This window comes from Monodelphis domestica, chromosome 2 (genome assembly GCF_027887165.1).
Source record: "Monodelphis domestica isolate mMonDom1 chromosome 2, mMonDom1.pri, whole genome shotgun sequence".
Taxonomy (NCBI): domain Eukaryota; kingdom Metazoa; phylum Chordata; class Mammalia; order Didelphimorphia; family Didelphidae; genus Monodelphis; species Monodelphis domestica.
Window position 1 is genome coordinate 111,313,596 of NC_077228.1, and position 17,336 is coordinate 111,330,931.

A 17,336-nucleotide genomic window follows, 5' to 3' on the forward strand; every position below is an offset into this window, starting at 1 on the left:
CAAGCCCGTCTATAAAAGGTTGATGAGAATAGCGCCTTCTTCACTGGGTTGTAGTGAGAATCAAGAGGCTGCATTCAGAAAGTGGACAATCATTTCCCCTTTTATACGTCAGGTAAATATTAGTAAGAGTTATACTCACAAATGAAGTCATTAAAAGGAGTATTGATATGTTTCTTGCACGTTTTACTGCCTGAATAAAAACTGCCACTCTTAAAAAAAAAGCTGTATTAGCATGCTTATAATATATAGTATTGTATAGTCATAATTATGATATAATATATTCTATAGTAATATGATTATTATAAATGTATTGTAATATTAAAATAATTATATAATTATAAAACAAGTATAATAACAAATAATTATTATTCTTATAAATGCATTGTTATTGCATGACAAGATGTTGGGAAGAGTGGCACAAGGATATCGTCTGGCAATAGCCATGGCTTCTGATTTCCCCCTTGGTCATGAGCATTATTTGGAACTCTTGAATTAATCTAGTCTAATGTGAGCCCATATGCCAGGTATTCTTTCTTTTTTTTCCTTTCCTTTAAAGCCTTCCCTTCTATCTTATAAGCCATACTAAGTAGTGTTTCCAAGGCAGAAGAGCCGTAAGGGCCAGGCAGTTAAGCCAGAATTGAACAGGGCCTCCTGACTCCAGGCTTGGCCCCTCCTCACCAAACCACCTAGCTGCCCGTGCCAGTCATTATTTCTTGAGATCTCACCGCTGGCAGGGTCTTGAACTGAGCTGAAAAGTCAGCTCGCCCCATTTGTCAAGCAGTTTTCCCAGCTGGTTTTAGGTGCTTAGAAGCTCCTGGAGAAGAGGAATTCCGTCACTCTCTGGAGCGATGTCTGCCGTGTCATCCGGCACTTAGTAGATGCTGTTAAGGGGTTGAAGGGTCCATTGGAAGACCTCCGGTGTTGACGTGGTCTTTCAGGGCAGGGAGAGGGTGTGGCTCTCGCTGACTCCTCAGGGCAAAGCAGAGGCTGAAACCCATTTCCCTTCCACTCTTATCGCCTCTGCTCGGCTCTGGATAGGAGCACATTTCATTTTATTAAAACTCCTTGAGTAATCTGACCATAATTGGGTCTGATCGGAGTGGTTATCTGATTTCCCTGGTTAAATAATGGGCCTTAATTGAGTCAGGGTTATTTGTAGAGCCCGTATTGTGCTTTCCTTTGTCGCCGTCCCCCTCCCTCCCTGCCTCCCAATTAACCTGAGCTTTTCTTTCCTTGCAGAGCAAAGAAGTCGGCCAGCAGCTCCAGGATGATTTGATGAAGGTCCTAAACGAGCTCTATTCGGTAAATCAAGCGGGTTTCTTGGCAATGCTGCTATGGCATCACAATGGTTCGGGCCCCGGGGGTTGGGGTTGAGGACCTAGTCCCCATTGGAGAGAACTCCAGCCTTCTCCCTTTCTTGGCTCTTCTTTCTGGTCTTGACCTGCTAATCCACCTCCCCACCTTTCCTTCAGACAGGCCTGGCCGTGGCTCTATTGGGGGAGGGGGCAGAAGGGGGAATTTTAGAGTCAAGTAGGGACTTGCAGGCAGAGGATGACACATCCATGCCCACTCCAGCGGACTGTGTTCCCAGCAAACTAGATCTCCTGGGCCAGGAAGCCCAGGAGGGATGTCCCCTGAGCTGCTCTACGCCAGGATTAGGTTCTGGGTGAGGGGCCTCATTATTAGCCGAGGTTTTACACAAGATCCCAAATGGAACTCTCATGTTCGAGACCAAGGGAGGGAGAGGGAGGCCAAGACCCTGGTCAATGCTTAGAGCAAGGGGCCCATGAGAGCAGAGAGCCCCAGGTTCAGGGCTTGAGGACCATGTGTTCTGAGCATCTTCTTCTCTTCTGTGAACTGTGTTCCTGCATGCCTCTGGGTGGGCCTCCTCCCAAGGGTGCTTCAGTCATTATTGCCTTAATATGTCTGATTATTATCACATACACACCCCGCCCCCCTCAAGCCAAGGAAATCACCACTGTGCTGTGCACAGCATCTTCATTGCAGGCCAGGCTGCTGGAGCATGGCAACTTTCCAGAAATCTTCAGATATCCTACAGCCTTGCCCTGCCTCAGTCCTTGACGTTGCACCCTCCCAGGAGATTGGTTTTGCAGATTTATTTTGTTTACTTGTTACACTTTCTTTATTCTCCATAGAAAATGTAAGGGGGTGGGGAGTGAAGGAAGCTAGGTGGCTCCAGAGAGAGCACCAGGCCTAGAGACAGGAGGTCCTGAGTTCAAATGTGGTCTCAGACACTTCCTAGCTGTGTGACTCCAAGCAAGTCGTTTAACCCCCATTGCCTTGCCCCAACCACTCTTCTGCCTTGGAGCTGATACTTAGTATTGATTCTTAGACAGAAGGAAGGAAGGAAGGAAGGAAGGAAGGAAGGAAGGAAGGAAGGAAGGAAGGAAGGAAGGAAGGAAGGAAGGAAGGAAGGAAGGAAGGAAGGAAGGAAGGAAGGAAGGAAGGAAGGAAGGAAGGAAGGAAGGAAGGAAGGAAGGAAGGAAGGAAGGAAGGAAGGAAGGAAGGAAGGAAGGAAGGAAGGAAGGAGAGAGGGAGGGAAACCTGAGTAGATGCCTTGGGGGGTTCTAAATGCCTTGCGTGGTCCTGGCCATTTAATAAATGTCTATTGGATTGAACATATGGAATCAGGACTCTGTTTTCTTCATGTAAGAATCTAGATGTATGCTCTTGTGATGGACAGCAAATGCTCTGCCAGGAAATATGGCAGTGGAGTCAGCAGTCATGGCTCCTCTGCTGTTCTTGGGTTTTGAATTCTTTGCCCACTGAATCCTGTGTGGACTCTACTGCCTGGAAGCCCGGTACAAAGAGTCAGTCTCCCTTCTCGGATTATAGGTTTGGGCCCCCTTTTCTGTCCACTGAAATGAAGACTAGTTGTTTTTTGTTTTTTTAATAGAAGCATGTTGATGTGAACTATTTTTGGACTGGATGAGTTTCCTGGACCTTTTGTCTGTTTAGTTCTTTACTTCTGCCTTTATTTTTAGAGTGTCTTCCAGGCACTCATGCGCCATCCTTCTGGCTCAGAACTTGCCAAGATAGAAAACAGTCCATTTGCTCAGGAGCTGAACTCTTTAAAAAAGTCCTTGAAAATATCTTTGTTCAGCAGCCCTGTGAATGTCCTGACTATCACACGCTCTAGGCAGGAGTACTTGGACAACTGGTAGAAAAAGCCTGTTTTTATTTTGGGCTGCCAGCTCGAGGGTGGTAAGACGGGCAGTCGAGGAAAAAAGTGCGTCCCGACTCTGGCCCGTGTTTCCCACGGGAGACGATGAAGAGACTTGTTTAAACTGGGATTTTCTTTTGGCTGCCTTGTGGGGTTGGCGGGGCAGGGAGGGGGCGGAAGAGAAATTTGAGCCGAAGTGAGAAGAATTCTGGGTTTTGCCATTTCGGTTTATGGAGAAACGTTCTGGCCTGGCGCTCCTGTCTCCGTTCTATCCAGCCTTCGCCAGCTGTTTCGTTGGCTGCTAGGAAGGCCAAGTGTTTTAGTGCAAATGATGAAGTCCAGCGCCTCATCTTAAACGCCGGAGTCTGTTGGGTGTCGCGCTCTCCTGAACCCGATGCAGATTGTTAGAGCCTGCCTTGGGCCAGAACGAGACACTTCCCCAGGAGCTCGCCCAGGAGCCCGGGGGAGGTTGAGTTATGAGATGAAGAGGACACGTGAGAGGAGCCAAGAAGACCCGCGGTCTAGCCCTGCCCTCACCCTCCCGTCGAACCGGCAATCCCGGGAGCATCTTTACCGCCGGGCATCACCTTCTCTAGCTGTAGTCTGGGGGAAGGTGTGGGGAGAGTCTCCCCTGCTAAAATGAGAGGAAAGTGAAGGATCCGAACGCGAGAATGCCATCGTTGTCTGACAAGCTGAAAGAAAAGAGCCTGCTTTTCTTGGGAGGGTAGAAGTGGTTTGGGGCCTGGACCGTCCCCGCTGTATGAGATAATCGGTGTTTTAAGTGGAGGAGCTGGGACCAGAGCCATGCTGCAGTCACATCCCCTTGGAGGACAGGCGAGGCAAGCGGAGCCGAGGGATCCGCCGGAGGTGTGCTCCTCCCCGGGGCCCTTGGGTCCCACAGTTCAGGGGCCTTCTCAGCAAAAGGACCAGGCAGGGACCAGAGTACTCACGGACCTGGGCATCCTTCTAGACGTGGCTCTGCTAACCTCTTTTACCTTCTGTCTGTGTATCAGCACCAAGTATTGCTTCCAAGGCAGAAGACGGGTAAAGGTGAGGCAGTGGAGGCTAAGTGACTTGCCCAGGGTCACCCAGCTGGGGAGTATTTGAGGCAAGATTGAAACCCAAGACCTCCCATCTCCCAGCCCAGTTCTCTGTGTACGGAGCCTCCCAGCCGTCCCTCTGCTACCAACGTCTTGTATGTGGGGCCTGGGACAGGCCCCGTTCCCCTGGCTGGCCGTCCTCTGTAAGATGGCAGGTTGGACCTCAGTATGGCCGAGGTCCACTTCAGTTCCTCAGATGTCTGACTGAAGAGGCCTGGGCCGCGCCTTAGAACCTCGGCTCCTCCTTGACGGAGGCCCTAATGTCTCGGCGTTCCCTGGTCTGGGGATGAAGCCGTCTTTGCCCCAGAGACAGACGCTGGAGTCGGACGCAGTGGCTTAGCTGCTCTGAGCCTTCTCTGGAGACAAGGATCCTGTTCTGCCGTGTCAGGGGCCACCGTCCCAGCACCAGGGCGAACCCAGGCCGTCCCAGGGAACGGTTGTCTCTACGTCTGCCCCCAAATGAACCGATCGGGGCTGATATGTTGGCATGAGCGGTTTGCATTTTCTGAGGGCTCTCCCAGACGGCCTCTGAAGCCAGATCCCCGCCCCCCTGGGGAGACCCCAAGGCGTCGTTCCGAAGGGCAGCTCTACCGCGGAGTTGCCAGGAAAGCCCCTGAAGGCCCTTCGCTGGAGAGCTTGAGGGCTCGGATTGTTGGCCAAGCGGAAGGAGCTGGCAAGAGAAGGCTCCGGCGTTCAGGAGCGGATGGCCACGTACTGGCTAGGCCGCTGCGGCCCAAGGGGCCGGGGGTCACGTTCCCATTCCTCTGAATAGATCCGGCGGACGTCGAGGAGAACTCCTGGGTCTTTGGCTTGCCAGCTTTCACCTGCTAAGGCAGGGATCCTTGAGCAGCCGCACTCCCAGGCAAGTCCTTCTGCCAAGGCAGGCCGGCCCCTTCTCTGCACCTAAAGCCCTGGGAGATGAACACACTTGGCCCCCGGCAGGCCCTGAACCAAGGTCTTTCCGGTCTTGAGGCCAGGGCTCTAGCCACTAAACCACGCCGCTTCCTCCCCTCGCCCCGCCTCCCTTGCTTTGTTGTCTGTCTTTTGTAATCTCTCTGTGTGTGCGTGCTTCCTCGTGGGCCAGAAGGGACCGTCCGCTTGATGTCTTTAGTGATGCTTGGTCGTGGCCCCCCGGGTGAGGGTGAGAATTCAGAGTGTCATTGCCTCTGCCCTTGCCTCCTGATGGCGCTTGGTCACTGCGCATCATCGTTGTGCAGGGATGGCGGGGCCCTCAGGGACCGTAGGGGCACCCCATCTTTCCAGACTCTTTCTCCTCCTACTCGTCCGTTCAGCTCAGACTCACAGGGGCAGCTAGGCAGCCCAGTAGATAGAGAGCCAGACCTGGAGCCGGGAGGTCCTGGGGTCCAGTCTAGCCCCAGATGCTTCCTAGCAAGTCACTTAACCCCAACTGCCTAGCCTTTACCTCTCTTCTGCCTTAGAATGGACAGTTATTATCTCATTATTGATTCTAAGATCAAGGTAAGGGTTTTTAAACATGCCAAAAAGGAAAATTCAGTCTCACAAGGATTTCTTAAGGCTCTGTACCTGTGCCAGCCACTGTGATCTAGAGAGTAAAAGTTATCTCTTGATGCTTTAAGATTCACAAAATGCCTTTCCAAGTGTCTCATCTTATCTTGGCAGCCATCCTGGGAGGTGGGTGCTATTGTCCCCATTTCACAGATGGGGAGACTGAGACAGACAGTGATTAGGTATTTTGCCCAGGATCATACAGCTAGTAATTACATAGGCTGAATTTGAATTCAGATCTTCCGGACTGCAGACCCAGAGCTCTACCCCCTGCACCACTCATCTATCCCAATGAATGAAACATTCATGATTTGTTGCCTGCTATGATCTCACGTTCTACAGATGGCAAATAGCATAGATACAGAGAAGTAAAAACAAAATGCATACCCAAGAAATGTAAAATAATTGGGGTATAGAATAGTAAAAGAGAGCTGGTCTCGGAGCCAAGAAGACCCAGTGCAGGTTCTGCCTCTGCTACAACCCAGCAGTGGGACCCTCCATGCTCTGGTCTGCTCCCTGGCACTGTGAGAGGAAGGGAGGGAGAAGGTGGCACCTGATCCTTAAGTCTTGAAGGGGACCAGAGGCTTCTGGGAGGCAGAGGACAGCCTGGGAAGACTGCAAAGACCAGCCTCTGGACAGAACACAGAGCTGTGCCATCAGCCATACGCTAGGATTGCCATCCTGCCCCACAACCTCATTTATAAAATGACCAGGAGCAGAGGGAGAGGGGGGCTTGGGCCGGCGGCCCCCGGAGTCTCTTTCCCCTTGGGTTCTGCAGTCTCAGACGCCTCCGAGTCCTCTCTACCTTTGACTTTCTGCAGCTTGTGTGATAAATGCTCTTTCCCCACGCTAGTCCGCTCGGAGACGCGGAAGGCTCTATAAATTATTCAGAAAGTCTTTTTCCTCCTGCTGTGCTTTCTGGTATTTAAATATAGCTCTTCTGTAACAGAGCCTACTGTCTCCAATGCTTCAGGAGTAGAGAATAGCTCTCGCACTTAAGGAAAATGGTGCAAAAGTTCAGAATAGGGTGAAGCCGATGATGGAACATCATGCATCTGAAATGAGCTGTCATCTAGATCTTCGTGCACTTTCAGGCCTCATCTCCTCAGCCTCCTGCTCCAGAGACTTGCTCTGACCGTGAATGTTCTATTCTCTAGACACACAGGAAGGATGAAATACTGGCTCATTTGAAAGGACAGCTGAGTGGCTCTGGAGAGAGAGCCAGGCCTGGAGTCGAGAGGTCCTGGCTTCCAATCTGGCCTCAGACACTGCCTAGCTAGGTGACCCTGGGCAGGTCCCTTAACCCCCAGTGCCCATTCCTTACCACTCTTCTGCCTTATAGTCAATACTTGATTCTAGGACAGAATTACAATCTCTTGAAGACTGAAAGGAGGGAGAGAATATTGGGCCAGTGGAAAGGCCCAATACTTAGTACTGATTCTAAGACAGAAGGTAAGGGTTTAAAAAAAAAAAGACAAGGGGGCAGCTGGGTAGCTCGGTGGATTGAAAGCCAGACATAGAGATGGGAGGTCCTAGGTTCAAATCTGGCCTCAGACACTTCCCAGCTGTGTGACCCTAGGCAAGTCACTTAACCCACATTGCCTAGCCCTTACCACTCTTCTGCCTTGGAACCAATACACAGTATTGACTCCAAGACAGAAGATAAGGGTTAAAAAAAAAGACAAAAAAACATGCTCATTCGAATCCACAAATCATTCCTTTTTGAGATGTACCACAAACCTAGGTCCCCCAGGGTTTCCAGATCCCCAGCCAATGGGCCTTTTTGTTAACCCTTCGCTTCTGTCTTAGAATCAATACGATGTATCCTTTCCAAGGCAGAAGAACCATCAGGACTAGGCAATGAGGGTTGAGTGACTTTTCCTCGGGGTCACCCTGCTGGAAAGGGATGGAGGTCAGATTTGAACCCAGGACCTCCCATCTGCAGGCCTGGCTCCCTCTCCACTGAGGGCAGCGGCTTCCCCCCGCTGCGTGGCTCTTGTGCAGCGTCCCCTTGGACACGGACGTTCCTGGTGAGCAGGTGTTCTCAGAGGCTCCCCCTCTTTGCTCAGCCTTAGGCGGGTCCTCCTGCCTAGGATTCCACCCGGAATGCTGGCTTCCAAGCCGAAGGAAGCGCTGGAGGCAGTGGAGCATCCTGGGAAGAGACCTCCCTGCGAGGTGCCTGGCTGGGATGGAGGGGCTGGCGAGCAGCAACCTAGAAGAAATGCACCAGGACGCCCTTTGGTGGTTCAGCCGCTTTATTAACGTTTTCTCTGTCACTGCCCTAATTCACGGTGGGTTGGCTCCGAGGAGGAGTGCTTCCCCCTAACGTGGAACCCTGGGCTGGCGCGGCCTCCGACGAGCCTTTGCGCTCTGTCCTCGATCGAGCCGCGGGACCTTTGGCCTGTCCGTGCCATCCTCTCGGGCGACACGACGACGTCCGAGGTTCTTGCCCGCTTTGGGCCTGCACGGCGACTCGGGAAACCGGAAGTCGGGATCTGCTGGGGAGCCTGGCCTTCGAGACTCCTCGGCTGCCCGGCCCGGCCGCGCTGCCGCCGCGCTCATCTCTCCCCCACCCCCCTTCTCTTTTTAAACCCTTAACCCTTGGCTTTAGAATCGACACAGTGTTTTGGTTCTGAGGCAGAAGTGAGCGTCCCACCAGAAAGTGTCTGAGGCCAGCCTTGAACCCAGGACCCCCCGTCTGCAGGCCTGCCCCCTCGCGGCCCTTCCTGGGGTCCCGAGCTGTGGGGACCGCGGTGCTTAGGTGTGCGAGGAGGAGGCCTCTCTTGTGGACAGGCCTGTGTGCGGCCTGAATGGACTCTTGGGCCCAACCTCTGATCCTCTCCCCCTAGCGCGAGCAGCGCTCAGAGGTTCAGGGCAGCCACGGGACCTCCTGCCTCCAGCGGGTCATGGCGGGCCCGAGGGCAGATCTGCCCAGGGGCAGAGCCTGCCAGCTTCGTGAGCTCCGGGACTCGTGCAGGCCACGGCTCGCATGTGTCCTCTGTGGGTCCCGTTCATTTAAATCGTGTCTTATCCGTCTTCTCTCCCCGCTCTCTCTCTAACCGCTACTGAAAACGAAGCCCGGGGCCCTTGCGTAACTAGGCATCATCACCCCCCAGGGGGCCAGCTCTGTGCCAGTTCTCCGTGCATCCCCGAGGTCCCGAATCTGCTCTGTTTGCTTAGACAGGGTGGTGGTTACAGAATAAAGGGTTCTCCCAGTTCTGCCGCCTTCCTGCGGAAACCATCCCTTTCGTCCATTGACACTGTTCAAAATAGCCTGTTTATATGTAGTAGTAAAAATGAATAACAATGCCTGCTAAGTCCTGGGTTCGAATCTGACCTCTGACACCGACCCTGAACCCCAACACCCCCCCCCCCCGTTGCCTAGCCCTTCCCGCTCTTCTGCCTGACAAGCAGTACATAGTATCGATTCTAAGATGGATGGTAAGGGTTTTTAAAAATACTAACATTTATATAGAGCTTACAATGTGCCAAGCACTGTGCCAAGGGCTTTATAATGATTGTCTCATTCAGTCCTCCCCACAGCCCTGGGGGGCAGGTGCTGGTATTATCCTCATTTTACAGATGAGGAAATAAGACAAACAAAGATGGAGTGACCTGCTCAGGGCCACACACGTCTGAGGCCAGATTTGAAGCAAAGTGCCTGACACGGAGTAGTGACTTTTTTTAGGTGAATTTTTATTTTTTTTTCTTTTTCAAAAATTTCCATGGTTCCATGATTCATGTTTTCTTCCTTCCTATATCCCTCCCCACTCCTAGAGTTGACAAGCAGTTATATATATATATTATCATTCAAACCCATTTCCATACTATTCATTCTTTTTTTTAACCCTGACCATCTGCCTTAGAATCAACACTGTGTATTGGTTCTAAGGTATAACAGTTAAAATTTAGGGGAGACTGAGGCAGGTAGAAATTAGTTTCTCTCTGCAAGGAGTATTATATTTTTAGAGGTTTATTAAAGGTTAAAGATTAAAGGAAATACAGGATAAGAAAAAACACGTGCCTAGGCCAGAGGCCTAGACAAGACCTCACCTACATTATGGAAAGAGCCACGTCTGCTCCAAAACGGAAGTCCAAGAGAGAGCCCAAAAGCCTTTGCAATCAGGTTAAATACCTTCTCGATCTCGGCCCACGTGAGAATTCAAAGCATTCTAGGGAAGTGGAGCAAGGACTTCTGGGGATTGAAGTCCAGAGTTCAAGTATTTTTACAAAGGCAGAGGAGCGATATGGGCTAGGCAATGGGGGTGAAGTGACTTGCTCAGGGTCACACAGCTAGGATATGTCTGAGGCCAGACTTGAACCCAAGAAAATGATTCACTCTTGTAAAAGAGCAATCCTTTAAAATCAAAACCCTAAATATGCCCATATATACAAGTGATACGTTTTCATCTGGATTTCTAGAGCAGGTACTTAAGAAAGACATGCCGATTCATTGATTGACTTCAGGTCTGATGTTCCATTTACTACACCAGAAATCAAAATGAAAACAATTTTGATAAATTCCATAATAAACAAATGACCCAAAAAGGAAGTAAAAATAAATTTAGAAAAAGATAAACAAGTAAAAAGCAAAATAAAAACAAGTCAAGACCCAAAACCAAAATCAGCTCTAGGCCAATTCCCTTGTTGCTCCTTGAATCCAGGAAGAGCTTTCTGACCCTGAGTCATCTGCAGTTTCCTCTCCCTTCTTCCCCACTCCACATGGAAGAGTGTGCCAGGCCTAGCTATCTCCACTGCCCACCCTCTGGACTGGCCATCCCTCCTTGGATGGTTTTTCTCAGCCACACCGGAGCAGCCCTGCTCTTTGCACTTGTCTCTCCTTCTCTAATGTGGCATCATGAAGATTCCGATGGCTCGTGAGTGCTTTGCTAAGATAAAGAGTAACACTTATAAATGATAATTAATAGAGACAAATCATCAAGGATGATCCTGCAGAGTCATGGGTGCAATAAGGTCTCTGGGCCAGGTTCGAATGCTGCCTGTGTCTGCCCACCATGGAGCTCAGCCCTCCTGGGTTCTCCCCGTCAGCACGCAGGCCGGGGGCGCTTCGACGAGCCTCGGTTTGTAATTGACCTTCCGGTTGCCTTGCAGGTAATGAAGACGTATCACATGTACAATGCTGACAGCATCAGTGCCCAGAGCAAACTGAAGGAGGCCGAGAAGCAGGAGGAGAAGCAGATCGGCAAGTCAGTGAAGCAGGAGGACCGGCAGACGCCCCGATCGCCGGACTCTACCTCCAACGTGCGCATCGAGGAGAAGCACGTCCGCAGGAGCTCAGTGAAGAAGATTGAGAAGATGAAGGAGAAGGTGGGTGGGCAGCGGGGCTCTCTGCCCTCCAGGGGAATGCTCATCATGGAGCTAGCAATGGTGGAGTCTCTTTCCTGGCCTTGCCCCGAGCCTCCCCGCAGCCTCTTCCTCCTGGGGAAGCAGTCTTGCCAATATTTATTAGCCCAGGCTTAGTGCTGGGGTGGGGGTGAGGGTTTGGGGGGTGGGGGGTGAAGGACGAATGTTAAGGAGTGGGAGTTTCTTATTATTCTTCATCCATGAGAAGTATCTTGAGAAAAAAATGAAATAAAATTTAAACTAAAAAAAGTATCTTGAGAAAAAAAATAAATTTAAATAAAAATTTTAAATACCTTGAGAAAAAAATAACATTCTTATAAAAGAAGTATCTTGAGGCTAATAAACTGGTATCTCTCTGTGCTCAGCTGTCTAAAAATGAGCAGAGCTTTCCCCCAAGTCACAAGATAACCCCGTGGCAGGGCCAGCACCCAGGGACAGCCGTCACCCTTCTGACCCCGTCCATGATCGCACCCCGATCTTCTAGCTCCCAGATTAAGATGCCCGAGGGCCCAGGACCCCTGGAGTTTGGCCGTGGGTGCCACGAGGGGTGGGCGAGGCCCAGCACAGCCCTAGCTCTTACAGGGTGGGGGAATTCTATTATCAGGTAGAGCCCAAAGGGGCCTGCATCTGAGACAGGGAGCCTCATTAACCTTTCCTGGAGTGATCTACATTCTGCCCTTGAATTTTCATTAAGCAGAGCGAGAACCCAATTTGAGGGAGAGGCGCATGGGGAGCAGCAGCTTAATTGTGCCTGCCTCCTGAATGTACTGTTCCTCTCAGAGAACGCACTCTCCTTTTTTTTAATCGTTTTTTCCCAAGTCTGAACTTCTGTTCCTTTTCTTAGCGCCAAGCCAAGTACACGGAGAATAAGCTGAAGGCCATTAAAGCACGCAACGAGTACTTGCTGGCTCTGGAGGCGACCAACGCGTCTGTGTTCAAGTACTATATCCACGACCTCTCCGACCTCATCGATGTAAGTCCCTAACGCTGGGCAGCCCCGGGGCCCTCCTTTGTCCTCTGTCCCGCTAAAAAGGCCGATGGAGAATCAATATGGGGCCTTATCTTTGGACTGTGTGTGTTGTGGCCGCCTGAAGATGTGAAAAGCATTTTACACATAGTATAGTAGTGCATTTTTTCCTCACAACATCTCTAGGCCATTTTACAGATAAAGAAACTGAGGCAAACAGAGCTTAAGTGACTTGCCCCAAGTCACACAGCTGGTGAGTGTCCAAGGAAGGAAGCAAACTCAGGCCTGTCCAAGTCCCATGTAGCATCCTCCGCACAGTCTCATTTCAGACATATTTTTCCAAGGATCTTCACACCCATCGTCACATTCGATCCCATCCCATGAATCCCATCCTTACGAAAAAACATGGGAAAGAGGAGAACACCTATTATTCCCATTTTACAGAGAGAAAATTGAGGCACAGTAAGGGGCAGCGCCCAAGTCTTGTTACCCCCCCCCCACCTCTCCCTGTGCCCTTTCTTAGGACGAGGCACCAGAAGAGATGGTATGTCACCCCATGACCCGGGCAGGGTGAACTAGACAGACTTGAAGGCTTTGGCTCCTTGGGTGCCCGGACGAGGCAGGAGAGAAATAAAGCACATCCGTAGCGCAGAGTTTGGGGAAAGGGTGAACCCCCTCATTAGCGAGGGGGGCAGAACCCCTTACCCTAGCAGCAACTCTTCTCGGGTTTAACCCGGCCGCGGACGCTCACTAGCTGTGTGACCCCGGGCCAGCGACCTACCTCTATCTGCCTCAGCCGCAGCTATAAAATGGGGTGACTGTTGCTCCTGCCCTCCCAGGGTTATTGTGATGACAAAGTAGACTATATTTGTCCAAGTTGTAAAGCACTTAGCGTGGTACCTGGCACATAGTAGGGACCTAATAAATATTTGTTTCCTTCCCTGGACAGGTCACTTAATTCCTTTGAGCCTCAACTTTAAAAAACATTACTTTCTTTCCCCTCCAGCCTTTATTTTGAGAGCGAAAGGCAAAGTAGGTGAGGAGAGAAAAGCTGTGAGGCTCAGGGATGGGCCTCTGGGAGTAAACAAAGGAATGATTCACCGGGAGAGCAGCAGAAAGAAGAGTTTGGGGAGGCCCTCAGAGGTGCCTTTCTCACCCCAGCCTTTCTTCAGGCCCTTTAAAGGACTGGGTTTCGTTCCCTGCCAGCATGTGCGCAGTCCTCCGGGCCGTTCAGGCACCTCTTTGTCTAGCGATCCCAATCGGAGACCATTCTTTCATCTAGGTTAAAATGAAAATCAAGATTCTTTCTCGGTCCTCCAGGGACGCTGGTCCTGGGGCTGGGAGGGAGGAGTGTCCTCTGCAGGAGGGGTCAGAGTCATTTCTCCTCTTCCTCCTCCTCTGTGCTCCCTGCCATGCCATGTCAAAGCTGCCCATCTGATAGCTTCTCCCATTGATTTGTGGGGTGTGTAGTCTCCTCCCACCTCTGGGCTCCACGCACGCTTCCCCACCCAATTCACAAAACTGGCCAGGAAGTGAGCAACCACCAAGGAGGCCCTGCTGTGCTTCTCAAAGGCCGAGGCCTTCGCAGCCTGCTTCTGCAAGGAGAAAATTCATCTCAACCCAGTAGGTTTCAAAGTCCTTCCCGAGAGCAAACTATCTGGCATCTGATCCTCCTCGATCATTTTTTCCTCTGGGAAAAAGTATTTTTATTTTTATTTACTTATTTATTTAAAAATATTTTTCTATGGTTACATGATGCATGCTCTCTCCCTTCCTGGAGCTGACGAGCAATTCCACTGGGCTATACATGAATTACTCAATCATTTTTTAAAGCATTTATTAAGTGCCTCATTGCACGGGAGGACTATTCAAGGTGAAAATTCTGCCAACCTAATACCTGCTCTATCCACGTTCTCAATTCAAACAGCACGAGGCATGCTGTCTTAGGGATGGGCCCGTCGTAGCCCAGCGAGGGGCAAGGGAAGCTGTGATTTCCCTCACTTCCTGCGCGTCTTCCATTGTGGGAGAGCAAAGAGTAAAAGGCACGCGTGGGCCAATCAACTATTAGTTAGCTGCGAAGCCAAGGCCAAGGGGTCTTCTCTTGGCTGGGCATTTACAGGCTGAGTCCCGATGGCTCTGGCATGACAAGGTGGAGCTGAGGGGGCCAGAAATGCTACCGTCTTCCTCCCATCTGTGGGAGAGATGGACTTTGGAACGTGGGACAAGTCACGTTTCTCTTCAGTGCCATCTGCGGCACCCGCTCTTCCAGGGTGTCGGAGCTGCAAGGGAGTGCGAAGCAGTTATTTCTGTCGGTGCTATCTGCATTGCCACGAGACTCCTTCCTCCCCTTCTTCTGGGACCGTGAACGATTGAAACCCAGATTGTCAGAATCCATGGGCAGCATCCGACAGAGTCAAGGAAATCCTTGATGGCGGGCCAAAAAGACATTCTGAGCTCACTTAGCAGGAGCTGAAGGCTGCCACCTCACTGGAATGTCACGTCTTCTCCCCCAAGCTCCTGTGGCTCCCCTAAACTCAGCACATGGATGAAGAGCGGGGCACTGTCCCCCCACGAATAGCCCGAGGAGAGCCGGAGACTGAGAGCTCTGTGGGCCAGAGGCCAGCCTGAGGCTGCCGGCGTGGATTCTCTTCAGATCGTTTAAACACTCAACTGAGTTGCACAGAACTCTATGGGAAGTTCTCAGGGAGGAATTCTTTTTCTCTTCCCATCAATTAAAGGTATATTTGAAGGGGCTGCTCGGCAGCTCAGTGGATAAACTGCCAGGCCCATGTGACCTTGAATGAGTCACTTAACCCCAGTTGCTTAGCCCTTGATACATTTCTGTCTTTAGAATTGAGAACTAAGATTGAAGATAAGAGCTTACTTTTATATATACACACATACACATACATATACACATATTTATATATACATGCATATATTTATATAAATGTATATTTATTTATATGCCTATTTGTATATATATATATTTTTAATTAAAACCTTTACCTTCCGTCTTGGAGTCAATACTGTGTATTGGCTCCAAGGCAGAAGAGTGGTAAGGGCTAGGCAATGGGGGTTTAGGGACTTGCCCAGGGTCCCACAGCTGGGAAGTGTCTGAGGCCGGATTTGAACCCAGGACCTCCCATCTCTAGGCCTGGCTCTCAATCCACTGAGCTACCCAGCTGCCCCCTGTATATTATTTTTATGTATATTTGATTAAATACTCTTTTCCCCTCCTCCTCACCTCTTGGAGATTGGGAAAAATCTTCCAGCTAATGAGGGGTTAATGAGCTGTCAACTTAGCCAGTCACACATGTGGATGATTAAATTCTTATAAAATATTGATTTCCCCAGAGAGTGTTTCCGTCCAACATGCATATAACCTGAAAGACCGAGGCCCAGCGCGCTTAGAACCAGAGTCTTTGGGGCAGTGAAATTCTCGGAAGCCTCTGTTTGCCGCTGGCGTGAGGAAAAGACTGAGCCGTCTCTACTTGCCCAACCTGGCCCAGGAGGAGGCATGAAACATTCACATTCTATTAGCCAGATGGCCAGAAATGGCTTTCCCCACCCCAAGGGCTCCCCTCTGGAAGGCGGAGCCTCCCCGCTGTGGAGAGGGCAGAGAAGGCCTAGGGAGAAAGCCGCGCTCTTCCGTGAAAGGACTCTCCGAGGAGAAGCGCACCCTCCCGTAGCCCGAGATCTGACTGCGGCCGGGGGTTAATCAACCAGTCGCCCTTGAGGAAGTACAGCGAGGGAAAGGAGCAGCATCTTCTGGGTACCAGGCTTCGGGAGGGGATGCTCAGCCTCCATCCTGGGCGGAGCCAGCCGCGGTCTCCTGAGAGGAGGGGAGAAGCCGAGAGGCCAGCTGGACTAGAGAGCTCTCCTCCTTTGGGGGCCTCTGTAGAAGGATGATAAGGAGGTTGCGGGACTCCAGGGAGCCTTGCTTAGAGCTGGATCCACGTTCTCCTGGGCTCTGAGTGCCTCCTCTGCAAGAAACCTTGGAATGACACCAAGAAACCCAAGCCCCGGGCAGGTCGCGTCACCCCGTCCTAGTCCTCACCGCTCTCTGGGTGAGGCCGGGGATCTGGGCACCATCCAGGGACTTGAAGGACCGTCACCTGAAAGAGGAGTTCCATGACTAGCACTTAGCGGAGATGGCCAGCCGGGCTAGAGGATAGGCCTCTGGGCTTGGAATCAGGAAGCCCCGTGTTCGAATTCTGCCTTGGACATGATCTTCTCTCCGCCTCAGTTTCTTCCTTTGTAGAATGAGGAGCAAATGAAGAAAATGGTTTGTCCTACCTTTTGTGTGTGTGTCGGGCTTATCATTTTTTTACTTAGAATATTTTCCCATGGTTCTGTGATTCATGCTTCTTCCCACCCCGCTGTCCCTCCTTCAAGCACCGTGTTAGCACTCTGCGAAAGAGATCTAACTGAATGTAGGGTGGAAACGTCTTACATGTGTCTACTTCTAGGTAAATATGTCCTATTGTCCCCCTAAGCACCGGAGAGGCACTCTTGTGGCAGAGCCAAGGCTAGGACAGTCAGTGGCCAGCAGAGATCTCCGCCAGGGGAGGCCCGGAAGCCCCAGACAGCTCCCAGGCTGGCCCTGCCCGCAAGCAGGAAGGAGAGGAGGGCCTTCGGGGCCCTCCGCGGCTGTCTCACCGGGCCCTGGAGGTGGCCTGTCCCTGCCCGGAGGCACATCCGCTGATTGTAAAGCCATCATCGGCCCCCATTCAGGGCACACGGCCGCTCCTCACAACACCCTGCCACGCAGGCGCTCTTCGTGCCCCCTTTCCAGAGCGGGGCGCGGAGGCTGGGGCCTGAGGCCTTGTCCCGGGCCCGGCGAGGCGAGGCTCTGAGGCACCGCTGGGGCTCTGCTGTACCCCCCGGCTGCCTTACTGTGAGGACGGTGGGCGGGCGCCCAAAGCTAGCATCAGCCCCCGGCGGAGGGGGAGGGAAGCTACTGTCAGAAGAGGCCGAGCTGCGCTCTCCATCCTGGGACCAGCCTGCATGGGGGCCGGCCGGCCTCTGCACTCCCAGGCCTGGAGGCCGGCACCTCTGCAGGAAAGCACAAGGGATGGGGTGACGGGTGCGCCTAGAGGAGGGGGGGGGGCGGGAGGCTTTGGGCAGGGGGTGGAGGCCTTGAGGGCCAAGCGGAAGTCCCGGGGAGCTGTTGGGGCTGTTGAGTGGCTGA

The 17,336-nt window shown here is 51.6% G+C and overlaps 1 protein-coding gene across 13 annotated transcripts in view; it reads left to right on the forward strand.

Moving 5' to 3' along the window:
- SRGAP2 (SLIT-ROBO Rho GTPase activating protein 2) overlaps positions 1–17,336 on the forward strand; it is a 239,853-nt gene that overhangs the window by 161,287 nt on the left and 61,230 nt on the right. For all 13 annotated transcript variants that reach the window (XM_056815828.1, XM_056815827.1, XM_056815826.1 and 10 more), the window contains 3 exons: positions 1,240–1,302; positions 10,924–11,139; positions 12,020–12,148. In XM_056815828.1, the coding sequence (XP_056671806.1) occupies positions 1,240–1,302; positions 10,924–11,139; positions 12,020–12,148 (408 nt within the window). The remainder of the gene's footprint in view (positions 1–1,239; positions 1,303–10,923; positions 11,140–12,019; positions 12,149–17,336) is intronic.